The sequence below is a fragment of the Dermochelys coriacea genome, chromosome 2, assembly GCF_009764565.3.
Source record: "Dermochelys coriacea isolate rDerCor1 chromosome 2, rDerCor1.pri.v4, whole genome shotgun sequence".
Lineage (NCBI taxonomy): Eukaryota > Metazoa > Chordata > Testudines > Dermochelyidae > Dermochelys > Dermochelys coriacea.
Window position 1 is genome coordinate 231,137,621 of NC_050069.1, and position 16,848 is coordinate 231,154,468.

General features: G+C 41.0%; 1 protein-coding gene across 1 annotated transcript in view; it reads left to right on the plus strand.

Annotated features, from left to right (window-relative positions):
- LOC119851112 (macrophage mannose receptor 1-like) overlaps positions 1–16,848 on the plus strand; it is an 80,486-nt gene that overhangs the window by 6,592 nt on the left and 57,046 nt on the right. Inside the window, exons 3-7 of the mRNA XM_038390375.2 lie at positions 1,358–1,531; positions 8,034–8,198; positions 10,488–10,601; positions 12,611–12,757; positions 16,001–16,183. Of these exons, the coding sequence (XP_038246303.1) occupies positions 1,358–1,531; positions 8,034–8,198; positions 10,488–10,601; positions 12,611–12,757; positions 16,001–16,183 (783 nt within the window). The remainder of the gene's footprint in view (positions 1–1,357; positions 1,532–8,033; positions 8,199–10,487; positions 10,602–12,610; positions 12,758–16,000; positions 16,184–16,848) is intronic.

The following is a 16,848-nucleotide window of genomic DNA, read 5'->3' on the forward strand; positions in this document are numbered from 1 at the left end:
AGGGCCATTTATTACAGAATTGGGCTCTATTGGTGAACTGATGTTCTAAAAAGCAATTCTGCTAAATAGTAGCACTAATTACACAAGACAAGAATATAACTATACAAATATAGTATTTAATGCTGCTGCTGTTTGTACGTGTGTAGGAGCGTGTACAGAAACATTGAGAATGCAAACTCAATCACTGTTATGTAGGCATTCCCTCTTTGGGAATAAATATAGAAATATACTGTGTTTATCTTGGAGTTTGTGTAATTGTTCATCTGTTCAGCTCCCGGACACTGAAAATTACTGGCTCATTACTTGAGGCAGTTCCCAGAGCTGACATTTGTGGAATATGTAAATAAACTGGATATTTTAATGAATTTAATTGTACAATGTTTTTGTTGATATAAATATATAAAATAATTGTGGCTGCTTCTTTAGGATTTTTTTTAACACATGAATGATTATGGGTCAGATCTGATCACTTTCAGATGAACACACAGGAAGGAGGCATGTAAGATTAGCTACCCTTTCACAGTTTGTCCCAGGGCTGGCTAATCACAGTAGCACTCCCTAGGCCAGGAGCAGAATTAAAGCCCAAGGGAGCACGTTGCTTGAAAGCAGGCAGGAAGGAGCTGGGGTCATGGCCCCACCATCCCTGTGCATTTGACCATTGGTATCTCAAGTGTATACCAGGATGCTCTGGGACAGATTATACTTCCTGAGAAACAGTCTCTCCCAGTACTCCCCCATGGATAATGCTGCTCTGTACCTCCCACAACACAGGGCTGTGTGCAAATCACACACCCACCAGCCCTATGTTATTCATTTAGTTCAGTAAGCCAAATCCTGCAGTCCTTACCAGGCAAAACTCCTTTAGAAATGAATGGGAATTTTATCTAAGGATAACAGAATTTGGGCCATTGTTATGTATAGACCCTTCCAATTCATCATTACATGTATTCTCCCCAACTACTATAGTCAATAACTGAATTTGTTCATAGAACAAATGTACTTGGTGTTACAGAAGTACAGTAATGATATTCTTAACTGGCAGTAATACCTCAGCCCTACTGACTTTTTGTATACTTATTAATACTGTACTCTGAAATTTTAAGATAGGAATGCTTGGTTAATTCTGTTCAATAAAATTTTTTAGTTTTTTTACTGACACTGAGAACTCGTTGAACTGAATTTCATCATAGAAAAGGGTACAGGAAGTTTGAGAATATAGAAGGTGGTATTATTGGCAACGCACTGCTTGCACAGGTTACATCCTGTGGCACGATGTTCTGTCTACCATATTATAATCACAAACTTGGGAAGACATAGGTTCCATATTTCATATTTTTTTATTATTCGATCTCCTTAGGTATGTTTACCTTGCTAGGAAATGCCAATGGAGCACCCTGCATATTCCCGTTCAAGTTTGATAGAAAATGGTATGCTGAGTGTACAGATGCTGGCAGGTCAGATGGCTGGCTCTGGTGTGGAACAACTGACGACTTTGATGCAGACAAAAAATATGGATTTTGTCCGCTGAAATGTAAGTTTTGTATGTTTTTTAAGACTTTCTGACATCGCATATTATTTAGCAAACTAATAGTGCGGATGTGTCCCTCATTTTCATATCTTTACTGTACAATAAAAATTTGAATTTTGTACATTTTTCACAGCCTTGATGTTCTTTCTAGGGAAGCTTATTAAATACTACATATATGTAGCTAGGACCCTGTTGTAAAAAGTACAGCCTCCAACTGCACCCATGCAAAATTATGAAAGTATGTATTTGAGCCTGTAGTTATCAGATTTGCTCATGTAATAGGGCAATTAAACACAGATTCTGTACTCAAGCATGCAAAAGGGTATCTGCATAATTTTGTGCAGTAGAACTAGAAGCTAGGGTATTGTCTTGTTGAAAATATGACCCTATATTGTAGAAAAAGATGCAATTTAAACATAAAATGGTGCACATAGTTTTGCAGAAAACTTCTATTCAGTGTATTATACTGAAGTGTATTACTACTCAAATACAATAATATGTCAGATTGCCTGGTGTTTTGTGATCCTGTAAGGAAAAAGCCAACTGCAATGTATAGTCACAGTTTAAAATAAGGAAGCTTCACTCTAAATTTCCTGACTTTAGTGCAAGTTAAAAACCTTAGTTTTTTATTTAAAATAAAAAGTACAGGATAAAATCTATTTATTTAATCATCCCAATGCACTTATATTGAATGACTGACTTTTTTTAAAAAAAAGGCTGAAGCTTCTTCAAACATTTAAAAAGATCACCTCTGTTCTGAGAAAATTTCTCATTTTTATTACCTCAAATGTTTATTGGTAATTGTTTCAAAAGAGTTGCTGAAAAGAGGAGTTGAAAAGGAAATGCCCTTTCATTTTTAACTATGATAAAAACAAGTAATGAATAAGTGAGTACATTTTAAAAAAATAATTCCAAATTGCCAAGCTAGATTTCAGAAGTGGATCATTTGGAGAGAGAACCAAGTGAGGAACATTATATCTTCTATAGATTTCTATAGGATGTTTCAAAAACCCTTTAGAGGGATGATATGCTTTACAGGATTCTGGAGGAATTTCATAGTTCCCTATTTAGTTGTTATTGAACCCTACTGATTTCAAACTTGTTAATTTCTACAGGACTTGTCCAAAAGGTCCCAAGTCTTTAGAAGGCCTTTATAAACTTGAGACACCCTGAAAGATCACTAGGTCCAAGCTACTCCCACTCGTGAAATCAGCTAGATTTACTGAGCCCTGGCTCCTCTGGCCTGCCTTCTTTCCACTGTGAGGGTGCTCTTCCTTCTTTTGGCCCAGTGCTGAGGGCCCTTTTTTCCTTGTTGTGTTCTATCAGTAGAGCATCAGCTGACTGTAGCCAGAGCCAAGAGAAACACCACTGTGTGATGTTGGGAAAACTGTGAGCTGTGTTTATTCTGCCTTGATGACAGAATACAACTACAATCATTTCAGACAGGTTAGGATGTAGGAGTTTAGAATGAAAGCCTCATCTCAGCCTCATTTGTAGCATCATGACAATGTTACCATAATAAAGCTAAGACTCTTTGAGAAAACCACAGCAGTGTAGGTAACTGTGCCTTCATTCTTTAAAGCACACTGTGCCTCCTCTTGTCTGCCTTGCATAATTTCCTCACATTGCCTTTCAGAAGAAATAATATTTGAAATTCTTTTTTTCCTCCATTTCAGTAGCAGCTCTCTTAAATTCAGTACCAATAACATTGCAAACCTTAATCCCATAAAGACGTCACACTAAGCAGGGCTCACTTTATGTGTTAATTGCCTAAGACAGGGGTGGGCAAACTTTTTGGCCCGAGGGTCACATCGGGTTTGCGAAACAGTATGGAGGGCTGGGTAGGGAAGGCTGTGCCTCCGCAAACAGCCTGGCCCCGCCCCCATCCGCCCCCTCCCACTTCCTACCCTCCTAAGAACCCCCAACCCATCCAACCCCCCCCCGCCCAGCGCCTTGTCCCCTGACCAACCCCTCCCGGGACTCCCTGCCCCTAACTGCCTCACCAGGACCCCAACCCCTATCCAACCCTCCCTGCTACCTGTCCCCTGACTGCTCTGACCCTTATCCACACCCCCGCCCCCTGACAGGCCCCCTGACACATCCAACCCCCCACCCCACTCCTTGTCCCCTGACCGCCCCCTTCTGGGACCCCCGTCCCTAACTGCCCCCCCAGGACCCCACCCCCTATCCAACCCCCTTGCTCCCTGCCCCCCCACGGGACCTCCAGACCCCTTGGGACCCCACCCCCATCCAACCCCCACCCACTCCCTGTCTCCTGACTGCCCCCGCCCCATCCAACCACCCCCTGACTCCCCCCCGGGCCCTCCTGCCCCTTATCTAACCCTCCATCCCCGCCCCCTTATCATGCCACTCAGAGCAGCAGGACAGGTTTATTGGAAAGCCTGGGAGGTGGGCAGACAGAAGCAGTGTGGCTGCAGGGGAGGAGGGATAGTGGGGGAGGGGCCGGGGGCTAGTCTTCCTGGCTGGGAGCTCAGGGTCCGGGCAGGACGGTCCCACGGGCCGTAGTTTGCCCACCTCTGGTCTAGGATGCTCTAAATAAAACAGATGAGTCAACATCTTGAAATTGTTAAAATGGTATTTGGTTCTTTGACATAATTCGCGAAAATTCATTCAGATGATTGTTTTTGCAAAGAACTGCATTATGTTGATTGCCTTCATGTTTCCTTCTTGGTTCTTCAGTACTAGAGTTAAATATGATGTTTATTTGTGTGGTATGTTTTAATTAAAGACAGGCCTGAGCTGCAGAATTCATATTCAGTTTTGAACTCACCATGTTACTGCATAGTGTTTGGATCTAGGATTTACGTCTGAGCCTATTTCAATCCTATAGGTGTGAATGCTTTGGCCTAACAACTTCTTTGAGCTGTATTAACTCCTTTGTAACAAAACAATTGATTTGATTTTTTTTCATCCAAAATAGGCTTTCGTGCAAGTCTTGACAGATTTTTTTTCTAAAATGCCCCAAAGCCATAGTAAATTGATGTTCTTGGGTATCAAAAAAGGTGGTATTCATGGCAGGCTTAGTTACATCTAAAAGCTAAAGAATAATAGTATCACAACAGAGCTTTTTAATCATGGGACAATGTCCTCAAATAAGAAAGGTCTATTACTCTGTATTAAACTGCCCTGAGCAGCTATATAAATTTAATGTATTCAGTGCAAGCAACTAAACTATTACATTTTTTCCATGTAAATTTAGTGCTCATAAAAAAGATGCTAGCTTGACAGCAATGGAGACGAAAACTCTGTTCACAAGCTTTTTGCTATTTGTGTGTGTGTGTGTGTGTGTGTGTGAGAGAGAGAGAGACAGACAGACAGACAGACGTTTTACAGATAAGACACAATCCCTGCCCCAAGGAACTTACAATTGAGGTTAGAGAAGACATTATGTGGGAGAGCCAGAGAGCACCTCAAACAATGGGGCTTGGGAAGGAGTCTTGTTATATAGTGTAAGGTCATGAGTGCAGCTGGCTGAACAATTAACAATAAGCAATTAATTTTGTGAAATTAGATATCTCTGGATCCACTCACAAATTGTCTGTGAAATACCTACCACTATTACAGAATTTTTCGCTGTTGGCAATTGTTCAGCTGTTTACTGCAAACAGATGTTTAGCCTATGGATTGCTCACGAACAGCTCATTGCAAGTGTATTTGTGATTTGAAACTTGTGCTGTATAACTGGTCACACAAGTTATATGATATTGTGTCTTTTCATTCATATGGATGACCTAACATTTATAAACAGTCAGAGAGACCTGATAAATTTATCTGGGTCTTGGATTCTCTCAGCGAGAGGAAGGGGAAGAGCACTTCAATGGAAGAGAGCTAGGAGATAAGCAGAAGGAAGATTTTAGGACACTTCAGACATTTTTTTGTTTTCTTTTCTACCTGAGACAGCACTGTGTTTAGCCACATATGTGGAGTCCATATATAAAAATAGCTGGGTTCCTTCCCGACTGTGGGAGAGATATAGATATAAGCCAAATTTATTGGCTGTGTAGCACAATTGTCTCTCAATTTCCTCTTGTAATGATGCTGCCCATGGTGTGTGTCTATTAAGCATGCTAACAAAAGTGTCAGTTGTAGTGCTTGTTTTGAGAGTGGTAGCATCTGTATACTGGGAAGTGGACTGAGACCACTGGCTTCCTCTCCATAGACCACTGAGCAGCTGGTAGATGGTAAAAATGTTACTATTATTACTGACACGGGCTGGAGTTGAACTTGCAATCTTGTGGTGACAGTCTGTGCTATTGATAAGTCCTTCAGGAAAAGTAGAGAGGACACGCTTCCTGTACTCTCTAAATGCAGTCTGGTTTCTCATGACACTGTTCCTGCTCAGAGCAGAAACAAAGAAAGTAGCTACACAGAGCAGCAGAAAGTTTGTGACCTGATTTCTGTACATATTTTCTGTTCATAATAAAGGGTTTATCTTGACACTGGTCTGCTCATCGCTAAGATGCAACAAAATGTTAACATCCCTTGATGTTCTATCTACTATATAATTATGGGGTGCTTGTTCGGACCTGTAAAAGTTCATGTTGTATTAGCTTCCATCAGAGCACTAACTATAACAATAAATATTTGTGCTCACTAATAACTTTCGGAAACAGGGTCTTTAGGGCTGAAATTTTCCATGCTTGGTCTCTGCCCAAAGGTTTTTTTGTTTTTTTAAAAGATTGAGTATTTTTAAGGATAAGAAAAATGTGACCTTATGACTTTTTTTGTAAAATATCTCTGAGGCCCTCAAAGACAAGTACTGCATGGACTTGCTCTGGAGGAAATGGCCAGGTTTCAGTGAATTAGAGGTGTTTGAAAATTGCACACTGAATGTATGCAGCAGAGTTGTGTTTGTTTATTAAGTGTGCACCTTAAAAAAAAGTGTTGTACATGCATATGTAATTAAATTAGGTTAAACATTAAATCTGCATCATTCCCAAAAATCGTAATCTTCCCCTTCTTCCTGAAGTTCTGGTACTCTGCATATCCTCCATTCTAAAAGATTGCTGAGAAGGCTTCTGAGATTCAGTCCTGTGGAGGCTGGAAACCTTGTAATTGATTTGTTCTAAGGGTATGTCTACAATTGGGAGGTGTCATTGTAGCCTGTTCAGATCTAACTAGATAAAATCTAGCTTGAGTAACAATGGCAGTGAAGCCTGGACTGCTTTCCTCAGGCCCAGGGTTCAGAACCGAAGCTTTGGTTCTGTGATGCTCCTAAGCTCTGTAAGACAAGAGCTTTTGGAAGATTTTAACCATTTAAAAAAAAAATTCCTTTGACTTTCAAATGCATTTGCTTTCCTATCCCCCTGTAGTAATTGTCTTGTAGAAAAGTAGTTGCCAACAGGCCAGAGCATATTAATGCACCTACATTTTTTTTAAAACACTTCTTATCGGGTCAAACATATTTTTTGGAAAAAAATAAGTAGTAACATCCGGTATGATTTAATTATCTCCATGTTACCTCAAGTCAATACTTTCTGTGCCCCAGTTCAGGGTGCTTTTTTAAGCAGAACATATTATACTAAAAAGATTATTCCTTCCTGTATTCATAAAACATCTTGGACACGGTCTTGTTTTAGATACTGATATTAAAATTTGTCAATTTCCAGGAAAATGTATATTGCAACATATATTTTTGTTTCTAGTGTGTCAGGCTAATTTGAAACGAAGCATTTTATATTATCTGCAGGCTATCAGCTCCAATTCAGGAAAAAGTGGAACTGGCTACTGACCTACTGACACTTAAAATATACTGTCCTTTGTCTTGAGTGTTGTTTATTGTAATGCTTTTCTCTGGTTCACACACTGAAGTTTTCTGAGCTCTTCTGAGATAGGAAAAGGAAAAGACCCCTTTCTCTCAACTGTTTCACAGCTTACAAACGGAGAGCCTCTGATTTATGCTGCAGGAATTTCAGCTCTTTTCCCATGATCAGCAAACATACAAGTTTCAACTCTTTGAGGCAAGAATTTTAGCACAGTCTAAGGCTCATATTTTATTACTGAAAAGGAGATTCAGAGTCAAAAAATTAGAAGAAGTTAGGTGATGTAGGCCATTAGGCTCTGCTCTGTCCCGTCATCCAGAGGCTTTGTCTTGACTTGGAAAAGTGGTCGAGTTGATTCTCGCTTTGCTAACCCCTTCTGGTTAAGCCCTACCTAAGCCCAACCTTTTCCCTCCTGTAGATGCAGGCTAACTCCTTAGCATGTTTTTAGCTGGTCATGTTCAAGCCTAGAGAGGGGCTTTACACTGCCTGAGTAATTGGCTAAGAGTCTGGCCTATTATATGTAATGAGTAGTTCAGTCAATTCTACTGTCCTGGCTTAGCTATGGAATATATATATTAATACACCTGTGATCCTCAGATCATTTTAGATCTGCCCAGCACTACAACTGTGCTGTTTGTACACTTAGTCTCCATAATTTATTCTACGTTTCATTTGGATCACTCATAGAGACCAACAATAACATATCTATCTTATCTCTACAGTTAAAGGCATTGACACGCTGTGGTATACAGATCCATTGACAGGAGTCCACTACCAGATAAACTCCCAATCAGCCCTAATGTGGCACCAGGCAAGGAAAAGCTGCCAGCAACAGAATGCAGAATTATTAAGTATCACAGAGTTGCATGAGCAAACATACCTGGCAGGTAGAGTAATAAAATGATTACTACTGCAAATGCAGCAGATTTTTTTATTCTGTACATTTTAACTATTACACTTATATAGCACATTATATCTTTAAAGTACTTTATGTATGTTAATTCATCCTTATAATACTGTGAGGTAAGTAAGAAAATATTTTGAGCATGTTACAATAGTCAGATGACAAACTTGCCTGTGCTCTAAGTGTCTTCCATTTTTTAAGCTTAGAAAAAGGATTTTTTTTTCTAATAACTGTATCTAATAATATTTATAGCATATTTTCCCTTAAGTTTTTATTTTTGAGTTAAAAATCCTGTCGAACACAGAAATCATGGCATAGGTAGGACCTCCAGTGTTTCCTGACACATTAAGTTCTTGATTTATTGAACCTCATCAGATTTCTTTTAGATTACAGAATATGAACAAAAACAACAGGGAGTCTGGGGGCACTTTAAAGACTAACAGATTTATTTTGGCATAAGCTTGTGTTGATAAAAACCCACTTCTTCAGATGCAGGGAGTGAAAATTACAGAAGCAGGCATTATTATACTGACACATGAAGGGAAGGGAGTTACCTCACAAGTGGAGAACCAGTGATGACAGGGCCAATTTAATCAGGGTAGATATAGTCCACTCCCAATAATTGATGAGGTGTCAATTCCAGGAGAGGCAAAGCTGCTTTTGTAGTGAGCCAGCCACTCCCAATCCCTGTTAAAGCCCAAATGTTTTTTATCCACGAAAGCTTATGCCCAAATAAATCTTTTAGTCTTTAAGGTGCCACTGGACTCCCTGTGGTTTTCGTGGATGCAGACTAACATGGCTACCCCCTGATACTTGAGAATGTGAATAGTCTTGCATCGTATCATCTAGCACAATGGTTCTCAAACTTAATTGCTCTGCAACCTTCTTCTGACAACAAAAATGACTATCCTACCCCAGGAGGAGGGAACAAAGCCTGAGCCCACCCAAGCCCTGCTGCCCTGGGTCGGGGGGCCATAGCCGAAGTCCAAGGGCTTCAGCCCAGGGTTGGGGGCTTGTAACCTGAGCTTCAGCCCTAGGCTGTGGGGCTTGGCTGTTGGCTTCAGCCCCAGGCCCCAGCAAGTCTAATGCCAACCCTGGCAACCCCATTAGAACAGGGTCCCTACCCACTTTGGGGTCCCGACCCACAGTTTGAGAACTGCTGATCTAGCACATATTTAAATTGCATGATTGACACATCAAAGGCATTTTGTTCTAGATATTCTATCACCATGATCCTATACTGTTAGTAAAGCAGAAATAAGTGACTCATATCAGTGCAATGTTTTTTCTGAGACCAATGAAGCCCTATGCTAAAATTTGACATTCAGTAGTCAGTCAAGTAACCTTTCAAAGCCTCAAAGTAAGAGGTAAACTATAGAATAATAGGCTCTAAACTTGCTAATGCTTATACATGTGAGTAGTCCCATTGACTCGTACTGGAAGTTACTTATGTGTATAAGTGTTTCCAGGATTGTGACCATAATCTGGAAATTGATTATGGTGTTACTGACTTGATTAGTAGCAGGAAAATGTTTGTAGACTTGAAAGCAGGTGAAACAGAAGAAGGTGCAAGTCTAACTAGAAGAAAAAGATACAGGGATTATTTTTAATGTCTCTTGATAAAATATTAATAGTATTTTTGCATGCTACAATATCTTGTACGTTTTAAGCTCTTTAAATATGTATAGTAATTTATTACTGTTTTTCAGTGATGCAGGTTGTGCAAGTGGGTGAGTTAATATTTGCTGGCGGAATATTAACTTTTACATTTCTGACCTATTGTGATTTAAACCATGCAACCCTAATGGAATATTAACATAAATTTTGCATTTTATAGTGTGAAGAGTAAAGTGGTTAGTCTTATATTTGTGTGCATGTGTTTCTAGTAGGCACACTTAAAAAGCTCATTCAATTTTAGATGCATTACTCATTCTAGCAAAATTCCTGGTACTTAAAATTGGGCATACTGCTGGAACCAGTAATACCTTTACTACTAAAATGAACTGAAATTGTCTCCACTGCTTAAACTTTCCATACTGCCAAATGATTTCAAATCAAACTCACTTGATCCGTACAAATTCTGAGTATTCATGCTTTGTGCAGGGTGCTAAGCGATAAATGAGAGTGGATGGTGTTCAAGTCCTCAAGAGACAGGCTGGCTTGAAGCTGCAACAGAGCCCCTCTGCAGCCACTACCCAGTAGACTGGAATAGCATCTGCTGTTGTTTTGCACCCCCATGGTGACCTTTTCTGTCTTTCTCTTGGTTATCTAGGATTAACTAGGACTTTGAGTTCTTCTCTCTGGTTTGGTCTTAATAGTTTGAATTTCAACAGTGGATGGCAATGGAGTGGTGGTAGCCCTTTCAGATACTTAAACTGGGTTCCAGGTAAGCATAAATAGGTTTGGTAATCAATTTTAGAGGCAAAATTTTGCTCCTAGGTCAATGTAGTGGATTTCAGCTCCAGTATTCTACTCTTCCTATGTGCATGGAACTTGTTTAACTTGTGTTAAAAGGAGCTGAATGAGGACATACAACAGAACTCATCTCATGTTTATCAAGAACAGAATTCTGCACTTAATAATTCAAAAATAAAAAACAGAAATCATAGCTTCTAAACCCAGAAAAATGTTCGAAAGCTCCATGGTATTTATATTTTGTTCACATGGCATCTAAATTTCCCATATGTCATATCCTATTTCTCGCCTTAGATATAATTAGCAAACTGCTGGTTCTTCATAGAAAACTTTGAACTGTGTTCTTGTTAGAGATGATGTTACTTGTACATTTGTCCTTCTTTTTAAAATATTTGGGACATTTCCATGACCATAGGACTTTCTTTTTTAAGCATAAATATGTTCCAGTGCAGTTAAATACATGAATCAATAGGATATGAATCACTTTCTTTTAAGCAGCACAAAAATATTAAGTTCACGGGTGAAATTCTATAGCATGTGTTATGCAGGAGGTCAGATATGTACAATAGTGGAGAATGGAATAAATATTACCAGTTGGTGCAAGAACCTCCCTGCTAGTTATATCTAATACAGGGGCTACACAGGGTGCAATATACTGAGTGCACCACAGAAAGAATCTACATGCCAGCCCCACATACGTGGTGGAAGGCTTTCATTGCTTGAGATGGAGGTGTACCAACGAAGGGGACTGCTCATGGTCGTAAAACTTACATCCACTATATGTGTTTGTAGGATCAGTAGCAGCCTGGCCAAAATAAAACAAAATTACATAATGAAAAAAACTCAGACTTAATTGCTAAGTTGCCAACATATAGAGCTAGCCTGTGCCATTCACAGGAATATGCAGGGTAAGAACCAGTTTCAGTTGAATTTTCTCATTTATTAAATCAACTTACTGATTTTTATTTTATTTTTTATTTTTGATAATGACACCCACATCCTAGGGGAATGTGCATCATATAAATGAAAATACTACTAATAAAGTAATTACTGTGATAATAAAATAGCAGCAATAACATAAAACAATTTCAGTTGAGCATTCTCACACATTAAAAAGTATTGCTTTGCTGTGATATATGAATTATATTCGTATCTACTTGTGTAGATCCTATACCTTTTGTGTTCAAAGGCTGAAGAGAAAAAACAGGATTAGTGTAATAATATTAAAATGGATTCTGGAAAACTTCTAATTTAGTGTAGTGATTTAATCATTATACAGTAGTTTACTACTTTTCTCCTATAGGGTCCCCCCCGCCCCCTTCCTGGAAGTTCCTTGTCAGCTTTTAGCACAAATATCCTGTTATTGTCATTTGTTTGGACAAGCTGGCAAGCAACTTTTCAGATTGTCATCCGTTTTTGCAGTCAGCTAATTAATTACCTACCAAGTCTTTAATGTGATGGTCAAACCTTGGACTTGGTCAGTCTACTGCATCTCATTGAACTGGTCCTTTTCCTGGGCCTGGTAGACTGCCTCTTGTGCTCCAGAGTCTATGCATTCTTCTTTTGAAAAGGAAAAAAACCAAGAGCCTAACCCTTGCTGTTGTGAAGAAAATCTTCAGAATCTAAACTGGTTAATAATCGGAGTGTATAGACACCTTGAAAGAATAGCTCTGAGAGGTGTGCACAACCCCATTCCCCTTAATCAACTGTTTACTCTGAATTCTAATTATGATCTAAATGTCTGCATTGTTAATTATTTCATTGCTGATCAAAGCAGAGAGGAGAAAAAGTTGTTGGCGTGATGGGGAAATGATTCTGCATGTATGTTTTTTAGTCTGATCGCTGCTGATTAATGTTGGTAAAACAGTATGGGAATGAAATGACAAAAAATTACAGAGTAAGGGCCACAAAAATGTTTTCTTTAGATAGTGATGTGCTTATATGAAAGTTCTCTGGTTTTGTATCTATTTCTCATCAAAGGAAGTCCCGCCCCAGAGCCTGGGAAAATCTGTGCGGCTTTGAATCCTGGAAAAGGTGCTAAATGGGAAAACCGGGAATGTGATCAGAAACTTGGCTACATTTGTAAAAGAGGAAATGCCACTTTAGAGTCTTTCATTATTCCTTCAGGTAGGCTGATGGATAAAATAAATCAATAATGGCAATTATTTTAAATGTTATGTAATGAGAGTCTGAAAAGATGAGGAAAGAGTAAGAGTGGCCTCAGGACTCTGCAGCTGATGGAGTAAAGGAAGATCTCACCTTTGAGTGAGTGGGATTCCACCCCTCCTCCCACGGCAGTCCTGTCCCACCCACTCCCCACACAATTTGCCTTCTCCCTTGGCTTAAATCCCTGGACTAGCAGAAAGTAGCTGAGTTCCCTTTTCTATGGCAAACAGAAGGGCCCCTCTGTGCACAGTTCCCGGGGGAATGATGTGGAGGACAATGGAATTGTCTAAAACCTCACATTTTCATTTGCTGAAGAGAATCTGTTGCTACTTGTTATCACATTTGATACCTTGTAAAATAAAACTAAATACACTTAAAATGCTACAGCAATACAACTGCAGTGCTGCAGCTGCACCTCTGTGGTGCTTCAGCAAAAATACTATCTATGCCGATGGGAGGGGGTTCTACCATCACTGTAATTAATCCACCTCCCCAAGAGGCGGTAGCTAGGTTGAAGCTGTACACTGGGGCTAGGTCAGCTTAGCTATGTCTCTCAGGGGTATGGATTTTTCAATCCCCTTTGAGATGCGGCTATGTCAATGTAGGTTCCCAGTGTAGACCAGCCCTAACTTGCCAAGGCATTTTGGTATCGGGTGGCAATGGAATTTTTTAGAGAGAGTATTTTAAGAAGTATTTGTTTCTTAGAAAGAAGCATGCATATAGATCTAGAACCAGTTGAATATATGTAGGGAAAACACAAGGCAGCACTGGGCAGGAAAATACCACCTAGCTTTAAAGGTATTCCTTTAAAATCTCTCGTTGTGCCATCTCCATATTTTGTCACTGTTTCTGTTCCCCCTCCCCCCCGTATCCCCTCTCTTTCCAGAAAACTGCCTAGATATCTCCTTAAATCCATATGGTTTTGTTTTCAGTGGCCTTTACTGCTAATCTTTTGACCAAAATGGTCTGCCTGAATTTCCAAACCTTTAATAGGTTCCAGTCCTGCAATCTACATATACAAAACAATATGCCTGCATACGCAGGGGCGATAGGTTTGTAGAATTTTTGGTGGTGCCCAGAATGGGTCCGGGTCCAGGTCCCACCCACCCCCCACACCTGCCTAAGGCTTTGGGAGGGAGTTTGGGTGCGAGAGGGGGTTTGGGATGCAGGCTCTGGGAGGAAGTTTGAGTGCAGGCTCTGGGACGGTGCTTGGGTGCTGGGTACAGGCTCTGTGCTGGGGCAGGGGGTTGGGGTGCAGGACGGGGTTTGGGGTGCAGGCTCTGGGAGAGAGTTTGGGTGCAGGAGGGGTGCGGGCTCTGGGAGGGAGTTTAGGTGCTGGATGTGGGCTCTGGTCTGGGATGGGATTGGGGTGCAGGGCATGGGGCATGTGCCTCCTCCCCAGCTCCCTCCGCAGGTGCAGCAGCCGCCTCAGCCTGCCCCCAGCTCCGCTCCCTTGTAGCCAGCAGCGGCTGGCAAGGGTGTGCAGTGCGGAGCTGCAGGGGCAGGCAGGGATACTCGGGGGAGGCATGTGGGGGCAGCAGGCGAGGCCAGGGGAGGTGCACAGGGGAGAGTCCGGGCCCCACACATTGGTGGAGCCTGGCCCCCTGGGCCCTGAATTTGCTGGAGCCCGTGCACCACCGGCCCATATAACTCACTGCCCCTGTGCATACGAACAACAGACATCAGGCCCTCAGCTTCCAAATCTTTTGATGATATAACCTTTTTTTTTTAGTCCTTCTCCCACTTTGCCAGTGTGTGGTCAGTGTATATTCGTATAGAACACTGAACAATTCTTTAATGCTGTCTTTAATTAAATTATGCCTTCTAAAATGCTCCATCACTAAGGTTCTATCTACACTACAAACATGGCAGCAGCACAACAGCAGCTATGCCACTGTAGTGTAGACCCTACAGTAACAGAAGGGTTTTCCCCTCATTATAGTATGTCCACCCCCTCGGGAGGTGGTAGCTTGGTTGACAGAAGAATTCTTCTGCCAACTTAATGGTGTCTACACTGGGGTTTAGGTCGGCTTAACAACATCTCTCAGGGATGTCTCTTGAGCCTTGAGAAATGTAGCGAGGTCAATAAAGTATTTGGTGTAGACAAGGCCTAAAGCACTTAAGAATGTACTTAAATTACATGGAAATTAGTGGGACTTTAAACACATGTTTAAAGTTGCTTTCCTGAATTGGGACTTAGTGTTACTACCACTCTACTGCCTAGTTTAAATTGTATTATTTTTTTAATAATGGTGACGTATCTGCTAGTGATCAGTCTTGAGAAACAAAGAACTTCTAAAAGTATAATACTAACTGATCATCAAAAATAAATTATCCATGAAATACTGACTCACATTGCATCTATTTTCCTGGTGAAGGAGCTGCCACTTCATTTCTTATGCTTCAGATTTAGCATCACCATCTCAGTGTAGCAGTAATTTGGAGGAGTAAAAGAAGGGAGACAAAAGTTCTTGACCACAAAGGAATCCCTGAGTAAATGTGATGACAGCAGCAATATGGTGTTGGCAGAGATGCACATAGTAAAGCAATTTACTAAATGTCCATTGGGAGTAAGAGTCATGGAAGGAAGCAGGGTGTGATCTTCCAAAGCGCTGTGTATCCTCAACTCCCTTTGATGTGAAGGGTAGTTGGTGGCACTTGATGCCTTCCAGGACCGGTCCCCAAAGAAAGAAGAAAAAAAAATGGCTTAGGTCCAAATCCAATGGTTCACTTAAGCACATATTTGACATTAAGCGTGTTGGTTAAAGTCAATGCTAGAGATTATGGGTTGCATCTAGCCAAGCTGTGTATGTGGGTTATGGGAGAGCAGAGTGCTCATTACATGACAGTCTATAACTAAGTGCAATCCAAATGATTGTACTGCAAACTGCCCAAACTATTTGTAGTACCCGTGTAGCCCTTTACTTTTGTAGAGGAAGAGATTTTTCATGAACTCAAGGAATATGCTGGTCTAATGCTGCAAAAATCTGTTTTTCCACAAGAGGACCACAGCAATCTAGAACAATAAATAAATAAAAATTGGTGTGGCAAAGTCTGAGGGCTTCAAAGCATTTGGGATGACAGACTTTGCATCCTGACACTGATACGTGGATCAGCAGGAGACTATTAATTCTATGTTTATGTAATTTTCCTCTCCCTTTTTTTGTATTGGTCTAAAATCTTTCATTGTCATTTTTCCTTCAGAGACTAATGTGCCTATTAAATGCCCTGCTCAATGGATGTCATATGCAGGTCATTGTTACATGATTCAAAGAGACACCAAAATATGGAAAGATGCCTTAACTTCGTGTAGAAAGGAGGATGGCGATCTGGCCAGTATCCACAATGTTGAAGAGTACAGCTTTATTGTCTCGCAGCTTGGGTACAGTGAGTATTTCTACAGGGCCCTGCCAATATGTACATTGAAAAATGAACAATCTTCTAGTAATGCCCCAAGTACACTTGGTCCACTTCAGAAGTTCCAAAACCTTGAAAGAATCAACTTGTACCAGAGATTCCTTATCTTTAAAAGGGGGAAATCTAACAAAACCAATAGAATCTTTCAGAACAGTGGAACTTTCCACATGTATCTGATGCTGTGTTGCCGAAGAATGACGGCACTGCACCTTATGCGGGGTGGGGAGGACATTGTCCAGCTTGCTGGGGGAGAGGGAATAGTGCTTTGGGGGTGGTAAAGAGGCTCAGAGGCTGCTGCAAAAGGGGAGGGGTCAGCGTGGCGACGCTGACTCATCCCCCAGCAACCCGAAGGCCTGGGGAGTTGAAAAGGGACTAGCCCGGTGGGAGAAGCCCCTTTTCCCTGCACCAAGCAGAGCAGCACCCACCCTTCCTCCCCTTGTAGGTGGCAAAATACCAGGTTTGGTCGGGACTTACTGTGGGTGACTGTGCGCAATATCCTTTCATGGGGGGCTGGGAAGAAATTTTTCCCTCACCACCAGTTTGGCCTAGGTGGAGTGGGGTTTTGTTCGCCTTCCCCAAAGCGGGTTCAGGGAGAGCTTTGTTATGGTGAGCAGGGACGAGAGTTGCAACTGATT